The sequence below is a fragment of the Mustelus asterias genome, chromosome 23 (assembly GCF_964213995.1).
Source record: "Mustelus asterias chromosome 23, sMusAst1.hap1.1, whole genome shotgun sequence".
Taxonomy (NCBI): Eukaryota; Metazoa; Chordata; class Chondrichthyes; order Carcharhiniformes; family Triakidae; genus Mustelus; species Mustelus asterias.
Genome location: NC_135823.1, coordinates 73,084,734 through 73,098,899, shown reverse-complemented (window position 1 = coordinate 73,098,899; position 14,166 = coordinate 73,084,734). Strand labels below are relative to the sequence as shown.

Below are 14,166 nucleotides of genomic sequence, written 5' to 3'. Positions count from 1 at the left end.
CCGTGCTGCCCTGATCACTGTGCCACCCTGATCACCGTGCTGCCCTGATCACTGTGCCACCCTGATCACTGTGCCACCCTGATCACTGTGCTGCCCTGATCACTGTGCCACCGTGCTGCCCTGATCACTGTGCTGCCCTGATCACCGTGCTGCCCTGATCACTGTGCCACCCTGATCACTGTGCCACCCTGATCACTGTGCCACCCTGATCACCGTGCTGCCCTGATCACTGTGCTGCCCTGATCACTGTGCCACCCTGATCACTGTGCCACCCTGATCACCGTGCTGCCCTGATCACTGTGCCACACTGATCACTGTGCCACCCTGATCACTGTGCTGCCCTGATCACTGTGCTGCCCTGATCACCGTGCTGCCCTGATCACTGTGCCACCCTGATCACTGTGCCACCCTGATCACTGTGCCACCCTGATCACTGTGCCACCCTGATCACTGTGCCACACTGATCACTGTGCCACCCTGATCACTGTGCTGCCCTGATCACTGTGCTGCCCTGATCACTGTGCCACCCTGATCACTGTGCTGCCCTGATCACTGTGCCACCCTGATCACCGTGCTGCCCTGATCACTGTGCCACCCTGATCACCGTGCTGCCCTGATCACTGTGCCACCCTGATCACTGTGCCACACTGATCACTGTGCTGCCCTGATCACTGTGCTGCCCTGATCACCGTGCTGCCCTGATCACTGTGCCACCCTGATCACTGTGCCACCCTGATCACCGTGCTGCCCTGATCACTGTGCCACCCTGATCACTGTGCCGCCCTGATCACTGTGCTGCCCTGATCACTGTGCTGCCCTGATCACCGTGCTGCCCTGATCACTGTGCCACCCTGATCACTGTGCTGCCCTGATCACCGTGCCACCCTGATCACTGTGTCACCCTGATCACCGTGCTGCCCTGATCACTGTGTCACCCTGATCACTGTGCTGCCCTGATCACTGTGCCACCCTGATCACTGTGCCACCGTGCTGCCCTGATCACTGTGCCACCCTGACCACTGTGCCACCCTGATCACTGTGCCACCCTGATCACTGTGCCACCCTGATCACTGTGCCACCCTGATCACTGTGCTGCCCTGATCACCGTGCTGCCCTGATCACTGTGCTGCCCTGATCACTGTGCCACCCTGACCACTGTGCCACCCTGATCACTGTGCCACCCTGATCACTGTGCCACCCTGATCACTGTGCCACCCTGATCACTGTGCTGCCCTGATCACCGTGCTGCCCTGATCACTGTGCTGCCCTGATCACTGTGCCACCCTGATCACCGTGCTGCCCTGATCACTGTGCCACCCTGATCACTGTGCCACCGTGCTGCCCTGATCACCGTGCTGCCCTGATCACTGTGCCACCCTGATCACTGTGCCACCCTGATCACCGTGCTGCCCTGATCACCGTGCTGCCCTGATCACTGTGCTGCCCTGATCACTGTGCCACCCTGATCACCGTGCTGCCCTGATCACTGTGCCACCCTGATCACCGTGCTGCCCTGATCACTGTGCCACCCTGATCACTGTGCCACCCTGATCACCGTGCTGCCCTGATCACCGTGCTGCCCTGATCACTGTGCCACCCTGATCACCGTGCTGCCCTGATCACCGTGCTGCCCTGATCACTGTGCCACCCTGATCACTGTGCTGCCCTGATCACTGTGCTGCCCTGATCACTGTGCTGCCCTGATCACTGTGCCACCCTGATCACTGTGCCACCCTGATCACCGTGCTGCCCTGATCACTGTGCTGCCCTGATCACTGTGCTGCCCTGATCACTGTGCCACCCTGATCACCGTGCCACCCTGATCACTGTGCTGCCCTGATCACTGTGCTGCCCTGATCACTGTGCCACCCTGATCACTGTGCCACCCTGATCACTGTGCTGCCCTGATCACTGTGCTGCCCTGATCACTGTGCCACCCTGATCACTGTGCTGCCCTGATCACTGTGCCACCCTGATCACTGTGCCACACTGATCACTGTGCCACCCTGATCACTGTGCTGCCCTGATCACTGTGCCACCCTGATCACTGTGCCACCCTGATCACTGTGCTGCCCTGATCACTGTGCCACCCTGATCACTGTGCCACCCTGATCACTGTGCTGCCCTGATCACCGTGCTGCCCTGATCACCGTGCTGCCCTGATCACTGTGCCACCCTGATCACTGTGCTGCCCTGATCACTGTGCCACCCTGATCACCGTGCCACCCTGATCACTGTGTCACCCTGATCACCGTGCTGCCCTGATCACTGTGCCACACTGATCACTGTGCCACCCTGATCACTGTGCTGCCCTGATCACCGTGCTGCCCTGATCACTGTGCCACCCTGATCACTGTGCTGCCCTGATCACTGTGCCACACTGATCACTGTGCCACCCTGATCACTGTGCTGCCCTGATCACTGTGCTGCCCTGATCACTGTGCCACCCTGATCACTGTGCTGCCCTGATCACTGTGCCACCCTGATCACTGTGCCACCCTGATCACTGTGTCACCCTGATCACTGTGCTGCCCTGATCACTGTGCCACCCTGATCACTGTGCTGCCCTGATCACTGTGCCACCCTGATCACTGTGCCACCCTGATCACTGTGTCACCCTGATCACTGTGCTGCCCTGATCACTGTGCCACCCTGATCACCGTGCTGCCCTGATCACTGTGCCACCCTGATCACTGTGCCACCCTGATCACCGTGCCACCCTGATCACTGTGCTGCCCCGATCACTGTGCTGCCCTGATCACTGTGCCACCCTGATCACTGTGTCACCCTGATCACTGTGCTGCCCTGATCACTGTGCCACCCTGATCACTGTGTCACCCTGATCACTGTGCTGCCCTGATCACTGTGCTGCCCTGATCACTGTGCCACCCTGATCACTGTGCTGCCCTGATCACCGTGCTGCCCTGATCACTGTGCCACCCTGATCACTGTGCCACCCTGATCACTGTGCTGCCCTGATCACTGTGCTGCCCTGATCACCGTGCTGCCCTGATCACTGTGCCACCCTGATCACTGTGCCACCCTGATCACTGTGCCACCCTGATCACTGTGCTGCCCTGATCACTGTGCCACCCTGATCACTGTGCCACCCTGATCACTGTGCCACCCTGATCACCGTGCTGCCCTGATCACCGTGCTGCCCTGATCACTGTGCCACCCTGATCACTGTGCTGCCCTGATCACTGTGCCACCCTGATCACTGTGCCACCCTGATCACTGTGCCACCCTGATCACTGTGCCACCCTGATCACCGTGCTGCCCTGATCACTGTGCCACACTGATCACTGTGCCACCCTGATCACTGTGCCACCCTGATCACTGTGCCACCCTGATCACTGTGCCACCCTGATCACTGTGCCGCCCTGATCACCGTGCTGCCCTGATCACCGTGCTGCCCTGATCACTGTGCCACCCTGATCACTGTGCCACCCTGATCACTGTGCCACCCTGATCACTGTGCCACCCTGATCACCGTGCTGCCCTGATCACTGTGCCACCCTGATCACTGTGCCACCCTGATCACTGTGCCACCCTGATCACTGTGCCACCCTGATCACCGTGCTGCCCTGATCACCGTGCTGCCCTGATCACTGTGCCACCCTGATCACTGTGCCACCCTGATCACTGTGTCACCCTGATCACTGTGCCACCCTGATCACTGTGCCACCCTGATCACTGTGCTGCCCTGATCACTGTGCTGCCCTGATCACTGTGCCACCCTGATCACTGTGCCACCCTGATCACTGTGCCACCCTGATCACCGTGCTGCCCTGATCACTGTGCCACCCTGATCACTGTGCTGCCCTGATCACCGTGCTGCCCTGATCACTGTGCCACCCTGATCACTGTGCTGCCCTGATCACCGTGCTGCCCTGATCACTGTGCCACCCTGATCACTGTGCTGCCCTGATCACCGTGCTGCCCTGATCACCGTGCTGCCCTGATCACTGTGCCACACTGATCACTGTGCTGCCCTGATCACCGTGCTGCCCTGATCACTGTGCCACACTGATCACTGTGCTGCCCTGATCACTGTGCCACCCTGATCACTGTGCCACCCTGATCACTGTGCTGCCCTGATCACTGTGCCACACTGATCACTGTGCTGCCCTGATCACTGTGCCACCCTGATCACCGTGCTGCCCTGATCACTGTGCCACCCTGATCACTGTGCTGCCCTGATCACTGTGCCACACTGATCACTGTGCCACCCTGATCACTGTGCTGCCCTGATCACCGTGCTGCCCTGATCACTGTGCCACCCTGATCACCGTGCTGCCCTGATCACTGTGCTGCCCTGATCACCGTGCCACCCTGATCACCGTGCTGCCCTGATCACTGTGCTGCCCTGATCACTGTGCCACCCTGATCACCGTGCTGCCCTGATCACTGTGCTGCCCTGATCACCGTGCCACCCTGATCACTGTGCCACACTGATCACTGTGCTGCCCTGATCACTGTGCTGCCCTGATCACCGTGCCACCCTGATCACTGTGCTGCCCTGATCACTGTGCTGCCCTGATCACCGTGCTGCCCTGATCACCGTGCTGCCCTGATCACCGTGCTGCCCTGATCACTGTGCTGCCCTGATCACCGTGCCACCCTGATCACTGTGCCACACTGATCACTGTGCTGCCCTGATCACTGTGCTGCCCTGATCACCGTGCCACCCTGATCACTGTGCTGCCCTGATCACTGTGCCACCCTGATCACCGTGCCGCCCTGATCACCGTGCTGCCCTGATCACCGTGCTGCCCTGATCACTGTGCCACCCTGATCACTGTGCCACCCTGATCACCGTGCCACCCTGATCACCGTGCTGCCCTGACCACCGTGCTGCCCTGATCACCGTGCTGCCCTGATCACCGTGCTGCCCTGATCACTGTGCCACCCTGATCACTGTGCCACCCTGATCACTGTGCCACCCTGATCACTGTGCCACCCTGATCACTGTGCTGCCCTGATCACTGTGCTGCCCTGATCACTGTGCCACCCTGATCACTGTGCCACCCTGATCACTGTGCCACCCTGATCACTGTGCCACCCTGATCACCGTGCTGCCCTGATCACCGTGCTGCCCTGATCACTGTGCTGCCCTGATCACTGTGCCACCCTGATCACTGTGCCACCCTGATCACCGTGCCACCCTGATCACTGTGCTGCCCTGATCACCGTGCTGCCCTGATCACCGTGCTGCCCTGATCACCGTGCTGCCCTGATCACCGTGCTGCCCTGATCACCGTGCTGCCCTGATCACTGTGTCACCCTGATCACTGTGCCACCCTGATCACCGTGCTGCCCTGATCACCGTGCTGCCCTGATCACTGTGCCACCCTGATCACTGTGCCACCCTGATCACCGTGCTGCCCTGATCACTGTGCCACCGTGCCGCCCTGATCACTGTGCCACCGTGCCGCCCTGATCACTGTGCTGCCCTGATCACTGTGCTGCCCTGATCACCGTGCCACCCTGATCACCGTGCTGCCCTGATCACTGTGCTGCCCTGATCACCGTGCCACCCTGATCACTGTGCCACACTGATCACTGTGCTGCCCTGATCACTGTGCTGCCCTGATCACCGTGCCACCCTGATCACCGTGCTGCCCTGATCACCGTGCTGCCCTGATCACTGTGCCACCCTGATCACTGTGCCACCGTGCCGCCCTGATCACTGTGCCACCGTGCTGCTCTGATCACTGTGCCACCGTGCTGCCCTGATCACTGTGCCACCGTGCCGCCCTGATCACTGTGCCACCCTGATCACCGTGCCACTGTGCTGCCCTGATCACCGTGCTGCCCGGGTCACTGTGTCACCGTGCTGCCCTGATCACCGTGCTGCCCTGATCACTGTGTCACCGTGCTGCCCGGGTCACTGTGTCACCGTGCTGCCCTGATCACCGTGCTGCCCTGATCACTGTGTCACCGTGCTGCCCGGGTCACTGTGTCACCGTGCTGCCCTGATCACTGTGCCACTGTGCTGCCCGGGTCACTGTGCCACAGTGCCGCCCTGATCACTGTGCCACCCTGATCACCGTGCTGCCCTGATCACTGTGCCACCCTGATCACCGTGCCACTGTGCTGCCCGGGTCACTGTGTCACCCTGATCACTGTGTCACCGTGCTGCCCGGGTCACTGTGTCACTGTGCTGCCCGGGTCACTGTGTCACCGTGCTGTCCGGGTCACTGTGCCACTGTGCTGCCCGGGTCACTGTGCCACAGTGCCGCCCTGATCACTGTGCCACCCTGATCACCGTGCTGCCCTGATCACTGTGCCACCCTGATCACTGTGCCACTGTGCTGCCCGGGTCACTGTGTCACCGTGCTGCCCGGGTCACCTTGCTGATATCACTTCCCATTAACTCCTAACTGAGTTAATCCAGGATCTCAGTCACTTGCAGCAACATCCTTTTCTTTACTGCTTTTCCTTGCTGCTGGAGTAAGTTTAAAGCTTTTCCACTGAGATAACAAGACAGCACAAGGTAATTTGTGTGTCTGCTTCCTTGTAATAAAAGGATGTGTGGTGTCACTTCCTCATGATTGATGTTCGTCAGGCTCATCGACCGAACTGCTACGTCTGAGGTGTGATGTTTCATTTCTTAGTGACTGCCGACGCCTGAACATAGAACATAGAACAGTACAGCACAGAACAGGCCCTTCGGCCCTCGATGTTGTGCCGAGCTTTGCCCGAAACCAAGATCAAGCTATCCCACTCCCTATCATCCTGGTGTGCTCCATGTGCCTATCCAATAACCGCTTAAATGTTCCTAAAGTGTCCGACTCCACTATCACTCCAGGCAGTCCATTCCACACCCCAACCACTCTCTGCGTAAAGAACCTACCTCTGATATCCTTCCTATATCTCCCACTATGAACCCTATAGTTATGCCCCATAGTAACAGCTCCATCCACCTGAGGAAATAGTCTCTGAACGTCCACTCTATCTATCCCCCTCATCATCTTATAAACCTCTATTAAGTCGCCTCTCATCCTCCTCCGCTCTAAAGAGAAAAGCCCTAGCTCCCTCAACCTTTCCTCATAAGACCTATCCTCCAAACCAGGCAGCATCCTGGTAAATCTCCTCTGCACTCTCTCCAATGCTTCCACATCCTTCTTATAGTGAGGTGACCAGAACTGCACACAATATTCCAAATGTGGTCTCACCAAGGTCCTGTACAGTTGCAGCATAACCCCACGGCTCTTAAACTCAAACCCCCTGTTAATAAATGCTAACACACTATAGGCCTTCTTCACGGCTCTATCCACTTGAGTGGCAACCTTCAGAGATTTGTGGATATGAACCCCAAGGTCTCTCTGTTCCTCCACATTCCTCAGAACCCTGCTGTTGACCCTGTAATCCGCATTCAAATTTGTCCTTCCAAAATGAATCACCTCGCACTTATCAGTCTACTCAGTCTCTCCTCATCAGCCAACCCTCTTAACTCTGGAATCAACCTAGTGAATCTCCTCTGCACCCCCTCCAGTGCCAGTATATCCTTTCTCAAGTAAGGAGACCAAAACTGTACACAGTACTCCAGGTGTGGCCTCACCAGCACCTTATACACTGGGAATGAACCTACCAAGAGCCGCTGAGGTCTCTCATTGCAACCTTTCAGGTAGTGTTATTCTGATTGTGTGGGATAAATAGCAGCAGAGTTTTACTCCTGTTTTATAGGGAGCATTCCTTTTAAAGGTCTATCTGGTTAGCTTCCTTTCCCTATAACATGAAATGAGTGCATCAGCACTCACAAAGAACAAAGAACAATACAGCACAGGAACAGGCTCTTAGGCCCTCCAAGCCTGTGCCGCTCCCTGGTCCAAACTAGACCATTCTTTTGTATCCCTCCATTCCAACTCCATTCATATGGCTGTCTAGATAAGTCTTAAACGTTCCCAGTGTGTCCGCCTCCACCACCTTGCCTGGCAGCGCATTCCAGGCCCCCACCACCCTCTGTAAAATATGTCCTTCTGATATCTGTGTTAAACCTCCCCCCCTTCACCTTGAACCTATGACCCCTCATGAGCGTCACCACCGACCTGGGGAAAAGCTTCCCACCGTTCACCCTATCTATGCCTTTCATAATTTTATACACCTCTATTAAGTCTCCCCTCATCCTCCGTCTTTCCAGGGAGAACAACCCCAGTTTACCCAATCTCTCCTCATAACTAAGACCCTCCATACCAGGCAACATCCTGGTAAACCTCCTCTGTACTCTCTCCAAAGCCTCCACGTCCTTCTGGTAGTGTGGCGACCAGAACTGGACGCAGTATTCCAAATGCGGCCGAACCAACGTTCTATACATCTGCAACATCAGACCCCAACTTTTATACTCTATGCCCCGTCCTATAAAGGCAAGCATGCCATATGCCTTCTTCACCACCTTCTCCACCTGTGACGTCACCTTCAAGGATCTGTGGACTTGCACACCCAGGTCCCTCTGCGTATCTACCCCCTTTATGGTTCTGCCATTTATCGTATAGCTCCTCCCTACATTATTTCTACCAAAATGCATCACTTCGCATTTATCAGGATTGAACTCCATCTGCCTTTACAATCTATTTCATGCCAAAGTTTGAACAATAAGTGACTCTAAACTGTACTGCCAACATTACTGGCTTTTGACAACCGTCTCTCTGATGAACACTTTGCGATATCATAGAACCATAGAAAATTACAGCTCAGAAACAGGCCTTTTGGCCCTTCTTGTCTGTGCCGAACCATTTTATGCCTAGTCCCACTGACCTGCACTTGGACCATATCCCTCCACACCCCTCTCATCCATGAACCCGTCCAAGTTTTTCTTAAATGTTAAAAGTGACCCCGCATTTACCACTTTATCCGGCAGCTCATTCCACACTCCCACCACTCTCTGCGTGAAGAAGCCCCCCCTAATATTCCCTTTAAACTTTTCTCCTTTCACCCTTAACCCATGCCCTCGGGTTTTTTTCTCCCCTAGCCTCAGCGGAAAAAGCCTGCTCGCATTCACTCTATCTATACCCATCAAAATCTTATACATCTCTTATCAAATCACCCCTCAATCTTCTACGCTCCAGGGAATAAAGTCCCAACCTATTCAATCTCTCAGCAGTGCTCCGAAAGCTTATGGCATTTGCTACCAAATAAACCTGTTGGACTTTAACCTGGTGTTGTGAGACTTCTTACTTTGCAACAGCAGTTTCCAGGTTTGTAATTTCTGTTAGAAGTGAACTTCTGTTGTTAAAATTCCATCAATTGCACTGATCGAGTTCCAGATTTGCTTCATTGATAAAATGAATTCTGTTTATGACGTTAACAGATTAAGTGTTACTAACCTTTTCATTGAATCTCAATGTCTGAATCTTTTCTTTCGAAGATTCGAGCTTTAATTTCATGGAGTTGAGCTTTCGGAGTAAATATTTTTTGTCGTTTCCTTCCTAACAGTGAAAATACCTCTGTCAGGTTAACCAACCAATTTTATATACTACAAAACACACCATGTTTCAGTAGCAAGTAGAGTCACTACGAGTCATATTTTGCATTTACTAGTCCACCTCCTAAGTACCTCCAAGCTCATTCTCTACAGATCTATTCATTCTAGTACATATGAAGTATCTTCTTCTCAAACACTGTTGACATTTCATGCAAAATGGAATGTTGTCCTTCATTGCGCGAGGGATGGAGTTTAAAAACAGTGAGATTATGTTGCAGCTGTATAAGGTGCTGGTGAGGCCACACCTGGAGTACTGTGTACAGTTTTGGTCTCCTTACTTGAGAAAGGATATACTGGCACTGGAGGGGGTGCAGAGGAGATTCACTAGGTTGATTCTGGAGTTGAGAGGGTTGGCTTATGAGGAGAGACTGAGTAGACTGGGACTAAACTCATTGGAATTCAGAAGAATGAGGGGGGATCTTATCAAAACATATAAAATTATGAAGGGAATAGATAAGGTAGAAGCAGAGAAGTTTCCACTGGCAGGTGGAAACCAGAACTAGGGGGCATAGCCTCAAAATAAGGGGGAACAAATTTAGGACAAATTTACCCAAACAGTTGTGAATCTGTGGAATTCCCTGCCCAGTGAAGCAGTTGAGGCTACCTCATTAAATGTTTTTAAGGCAAGGATAGATACATTTTTGAACAGTAAAGGAATTAAGGGTTATGGTGAGCGGGCGGGTAAGTGGAGCTGAGTCCACAAAAAGATCAGCCATGATCTTATTGAATGGCGGAGCAGGCTCGAGGGGCCAGGTGGCCTACTCCTGCTCCTAGTTCCTATGTTCTTATGTTCTTTGGATAATATTGCCATGGGGTAATGGGTTGTTCATAACAACTGATACAGGAGGGGGAGTAAGCATTAGCTTGGAAATAATCATTACTTTTCTCCTTTTTCGGTTTTTCTGTTCTATTTATCATCCTTGATCGTGGCCAGAACCAGACAGGCAACAAATTAGTAACAGGTAAGGAAAGAATTGTTGAATATCCTTCCACTTAGCCACACTAAGTTGTGAATGTTTGCAAGGTGGGAGGCCGATTGGTTCTGTCAGAATGATCCAGAACAGAATTAACCCATTTGTACCTTTGGCGGCTCTTTGAAAGGTTCAGTAAACCCGACACCTTCCGCCATCGCCCTGCAAAACTTCCCCTTCAAATCTTTCCCCAATTCTCTTTTGAAGGTTGTTATTGAATCTACTCCCACCGGCCTTTCAGGCAGCTCATTCTAGATCAGAATAACATTATTCTGGAAGAAAATGTTTCTTTCATTTGCTCAAATCTATAACCTCTGATTATTTTCTCTTCCACCATTGGAAACAGATTCTCCTTTTTTATTCATTATTTCAACCTTGTGATTTTGAATATCTCTATCATATTTCTTTTAATCTTTTCTGCTCTAAGGAAAGAATCCGACCACTTTGTGTGACAACCTAACCATAGAAACCGTAGAATCTCTACAGCGCAGAAGGAGGCCATTCGTCCCGTCAAATCTGTACTGGCAACAATCCCACCCAGGCCCTATCGGCATAATCCCACATATTTACCCTGCTAATCCCTCTAACCTATGTATCCCGGGACACTAAAGGGCAATTTAGCATGGCCAATGCACCTAACCCGCACATCTTTGGACTGTGGGAGGAAACCCACGCAGACACGGGGAGAATGTGCAAACTCCACACAGACAACGACCCAAACCGGGAATTGAACCCGGGTCCCTGGTGCTGTGAAGCAGCAGTGCTAACCACTGTGCCACCATGCCGTCCCTAACGGGCTTTGACCAGCCAGATAGAGCTTTCGCAAACAAAATTATATTTAAATCTCAGTCAAATTTTTGGAATATTGCCAAAGTGAAGGATGCTATTCTTGTGGATTGATGGTTTGTTATTGAAAATCGCCAAGTCTCAGAGTACTATGGGCTATCCTCCCTCTCCTTCAGAGTGAGAGAGTCACTGCTGGTGATTTAACCTGAGGGTCACCACTCCTCAGGCAAGGGGCAAGGTTCAGAAGGCGGGGGCTTCATGGATAATCTCAGCCAGCACGGGAATTGAACCAGTGCTGTTTAACGAACTGCATTCTCAACCTTATCCCTCGCTTGAGATATGTTGACGCTCAGGTTAAATCATCAGTAGTCAGCTCTCTCACAAAATGGGGGGAGGGGAGCAACCTGTGATCCTCTGGGACTTTTGGCAATTTCCGTTTCCCGTCCGGTTCACTAATGTCCTTTAGGGAAGGAAATCTGCCTTCCTGACCTGGTCTGGCCTACATGTGACTCCAGAGCCACAGCAGTGTGGTTGACTCTCAACTGCCCCCTCTAGAGTGGTTAGGGATGGTAATAAGCGCTGCCCAGCCAGCGACATCCACATCCCGTGAAAGAATAAAATATAAATTTCAGTTTTTATTGTGACACCAACCTACATTTTTTGTGCTATTAGGAAGTGAAATAAAGCTTTCTCAGCGCCTTTCATTCGACTCACTTATGGATTTTATGACTAAAAAATACACTAAGGAGAAGGACATGGAGGATAGTGAGATTGGTGTGGAGCATGCTAATATGCTAGGGTGTTTTGAGATCAAGAAGAAAGTGGTCTCAGGTCTTTTGAAGAGCATTAAGGTGGATAAGTCCCCAGGACCCGATGTGATCTACCACAGGTTATTGAGAGAGGCAAGAGAGGAGATTGCTGGGGCCCTGACAAAGATCTTTGTATCCTCGCTAGCCACCAGAGGGTCCTGGAGGACTGGCGAGTAGCTAAAGTTGTTCCTTTGTTCAAGAAAGAAAAAAGGGATAATCCAGGAAATTATAGACTGGTGAGTCTCACATCGGTGGTTGGAAAGCTATTGGGGAGGATTGAGGAGCAAATATGTCAGGAGATTACAGATAGCTCCAAGAAAAGTAGGGTGGTAATAGTCGGAGATTTTAACATTCCCAACATTGACTGGGACAGCCATAGTATTAGAGGGTTGGATGGAGAGAAATTTGTTGAGTGTATTCAGGAGGAATTTCTCATTCAGTATGTGGATGGCCCGACTAGAGAGGGGGCAAAACCTGACCTCCTCTTGGGAAATAAGGAAGGGCAGGTGACAGAAGTGTTAGTGAGGGATCACTTTGGGACCAGTGACCATAATTCTATTGGTTTTAAGATAGCTATGGAGAATGATAGGTCTGGCCCAAAAGTTAAAATACTAAATTGGAGCAAGGCCAATTTTGATGGTATCAGGCAGGAACTTTCAAAAGTTAATTGGGGGAGTCTGTGGGAAGGCAAAGAGACATCTGGTAAGTGGCACGCTTTCAAAAGTGTGTTAACCAGGGTCCAGGGTAAACACATTCCTCTTACAGTGAAGGGCAAGGCTGGCAGAAGTAGGGAACCCTGGATGACTTGGGATATTGAGGCCCTGGTAAAGAAGAAGGAGGTACATGACATGCAAAGGCAACTGGGATCAAGTGAATCCCTTGAAGAGTATAGGGGTTGTAGGAGTAGAGTTAAGAGAGAAATCAGGAGGGCAAAAAGGGGACTCGAGATTGTTTTGGCAGATAAGGCAAAGGAGAATTCAAAGAGCTTCTACAAATACATAAAGGGCAAAAGAGTAACAAGGGAGAGAGTCGGGCCTCTTAAGGATCAACAAGGTCATCTATATGCGGATCCACAAGAGACGAGTGAGATCCTAAATGAATATTTCTCATCAGTATTTACTGTTGAGAAAAGCATGGATGTTAGGGAACTTGGGGAAATAAGTAGTGATGTCTTGAGGAGTGTGCATATTACAGAGAAGGAGGTGCTGGAAGTCTTAAAGCGCATCAAGGTAGATAAATCCCCGGGACCTGATGAAGTCTATCCCAGGACATTGTGGGAGGCTAGGGAGGAAATTGCAGGTCCCCTAGCTGAGATATTTGAATCATTGATAGTCATGGGTGAGGTGCCTGAAGATTGGAGAATGGCAAATATTGTGCCTTTGTTTAAAAAGGGCTGCAGGGAAAAGCCTGGGAACTACAGGCCAGTGAGCCTCACATTTGTGGTGGGTAAATTGTTGGAAGGTATATTGAGAGATAGGATCTACAGGCATCTAGAGACGCAAGGGACAGTCAGCATGGCTTTGTGAGTGGAAAATCATGTGTCACAAATTCGATTGAGTTCTTTGAAGGGGTAACCAAGAAGGTAGATGAGGGCAGTGCAGTTGATGTTGTCTACATGGACTTTAGCAAGGCCTTTGACAAGATACCGCATGGTAAGTTGTTGCATAAGGTTAAATCTCACGGGATCCAGGGTGAGGTATTTAATGGATACAAAATTGGCTTCTTGACAGGTTGTAGAGAGTTGCTTTTCAAACTGGAGGCCTGTGACCAGCAGTGTGCCTCAGGGATCAGTGCTGGGTCCATTGTTATTTGTCGTTGGTATTAGTGATTTGGATGAGAATATAGGAGGCATGATTAGTGCGTTTGCAGATGACACTACGATTGGTGGCATAGTGGACAGTGAAGAAAGTTATCTCCAATTGCAATGGGATCTTGATCAATTGGGCCAGTGGGCTGACAAATGGCAGATGGAGTTTAATTTAGACAAATGTGAGGTGATGCATTTTGGTAGATTGAACCAGGGCAGGACTTACTCAGTTAATGGTAGGGCGTTGGGGAGAGTTACAGTACAAAGAGATCTAGGGGTACAGGTTCATAACTCCTTGAAAGTGGA

The 14,166-nt window shown here is 51.9% G+C and overlaps 1 protein-coding gene across 1 annotated transcript in view; it reads right to left on the bottom strand.

Annotated features, from left to right (window-relative positions):
- Positions 1–14,166, bottom strand: part of tmc5 (transmembrane channel like 5) — a 256,340-nt gene that overhangs the window by 64,017 nt on the left and 178,157 nt on the right. The window contains exon 20 of the mRNA XM_078240932.1: positions 9,330–9,431. Coding sequence (XP_078097058.1) covers positions 9,330–9,431 — 102 coding nt within the window. The remainder of the gene's footprint in view (positions 1–9,329; positions 9,432–14,166) is intronic.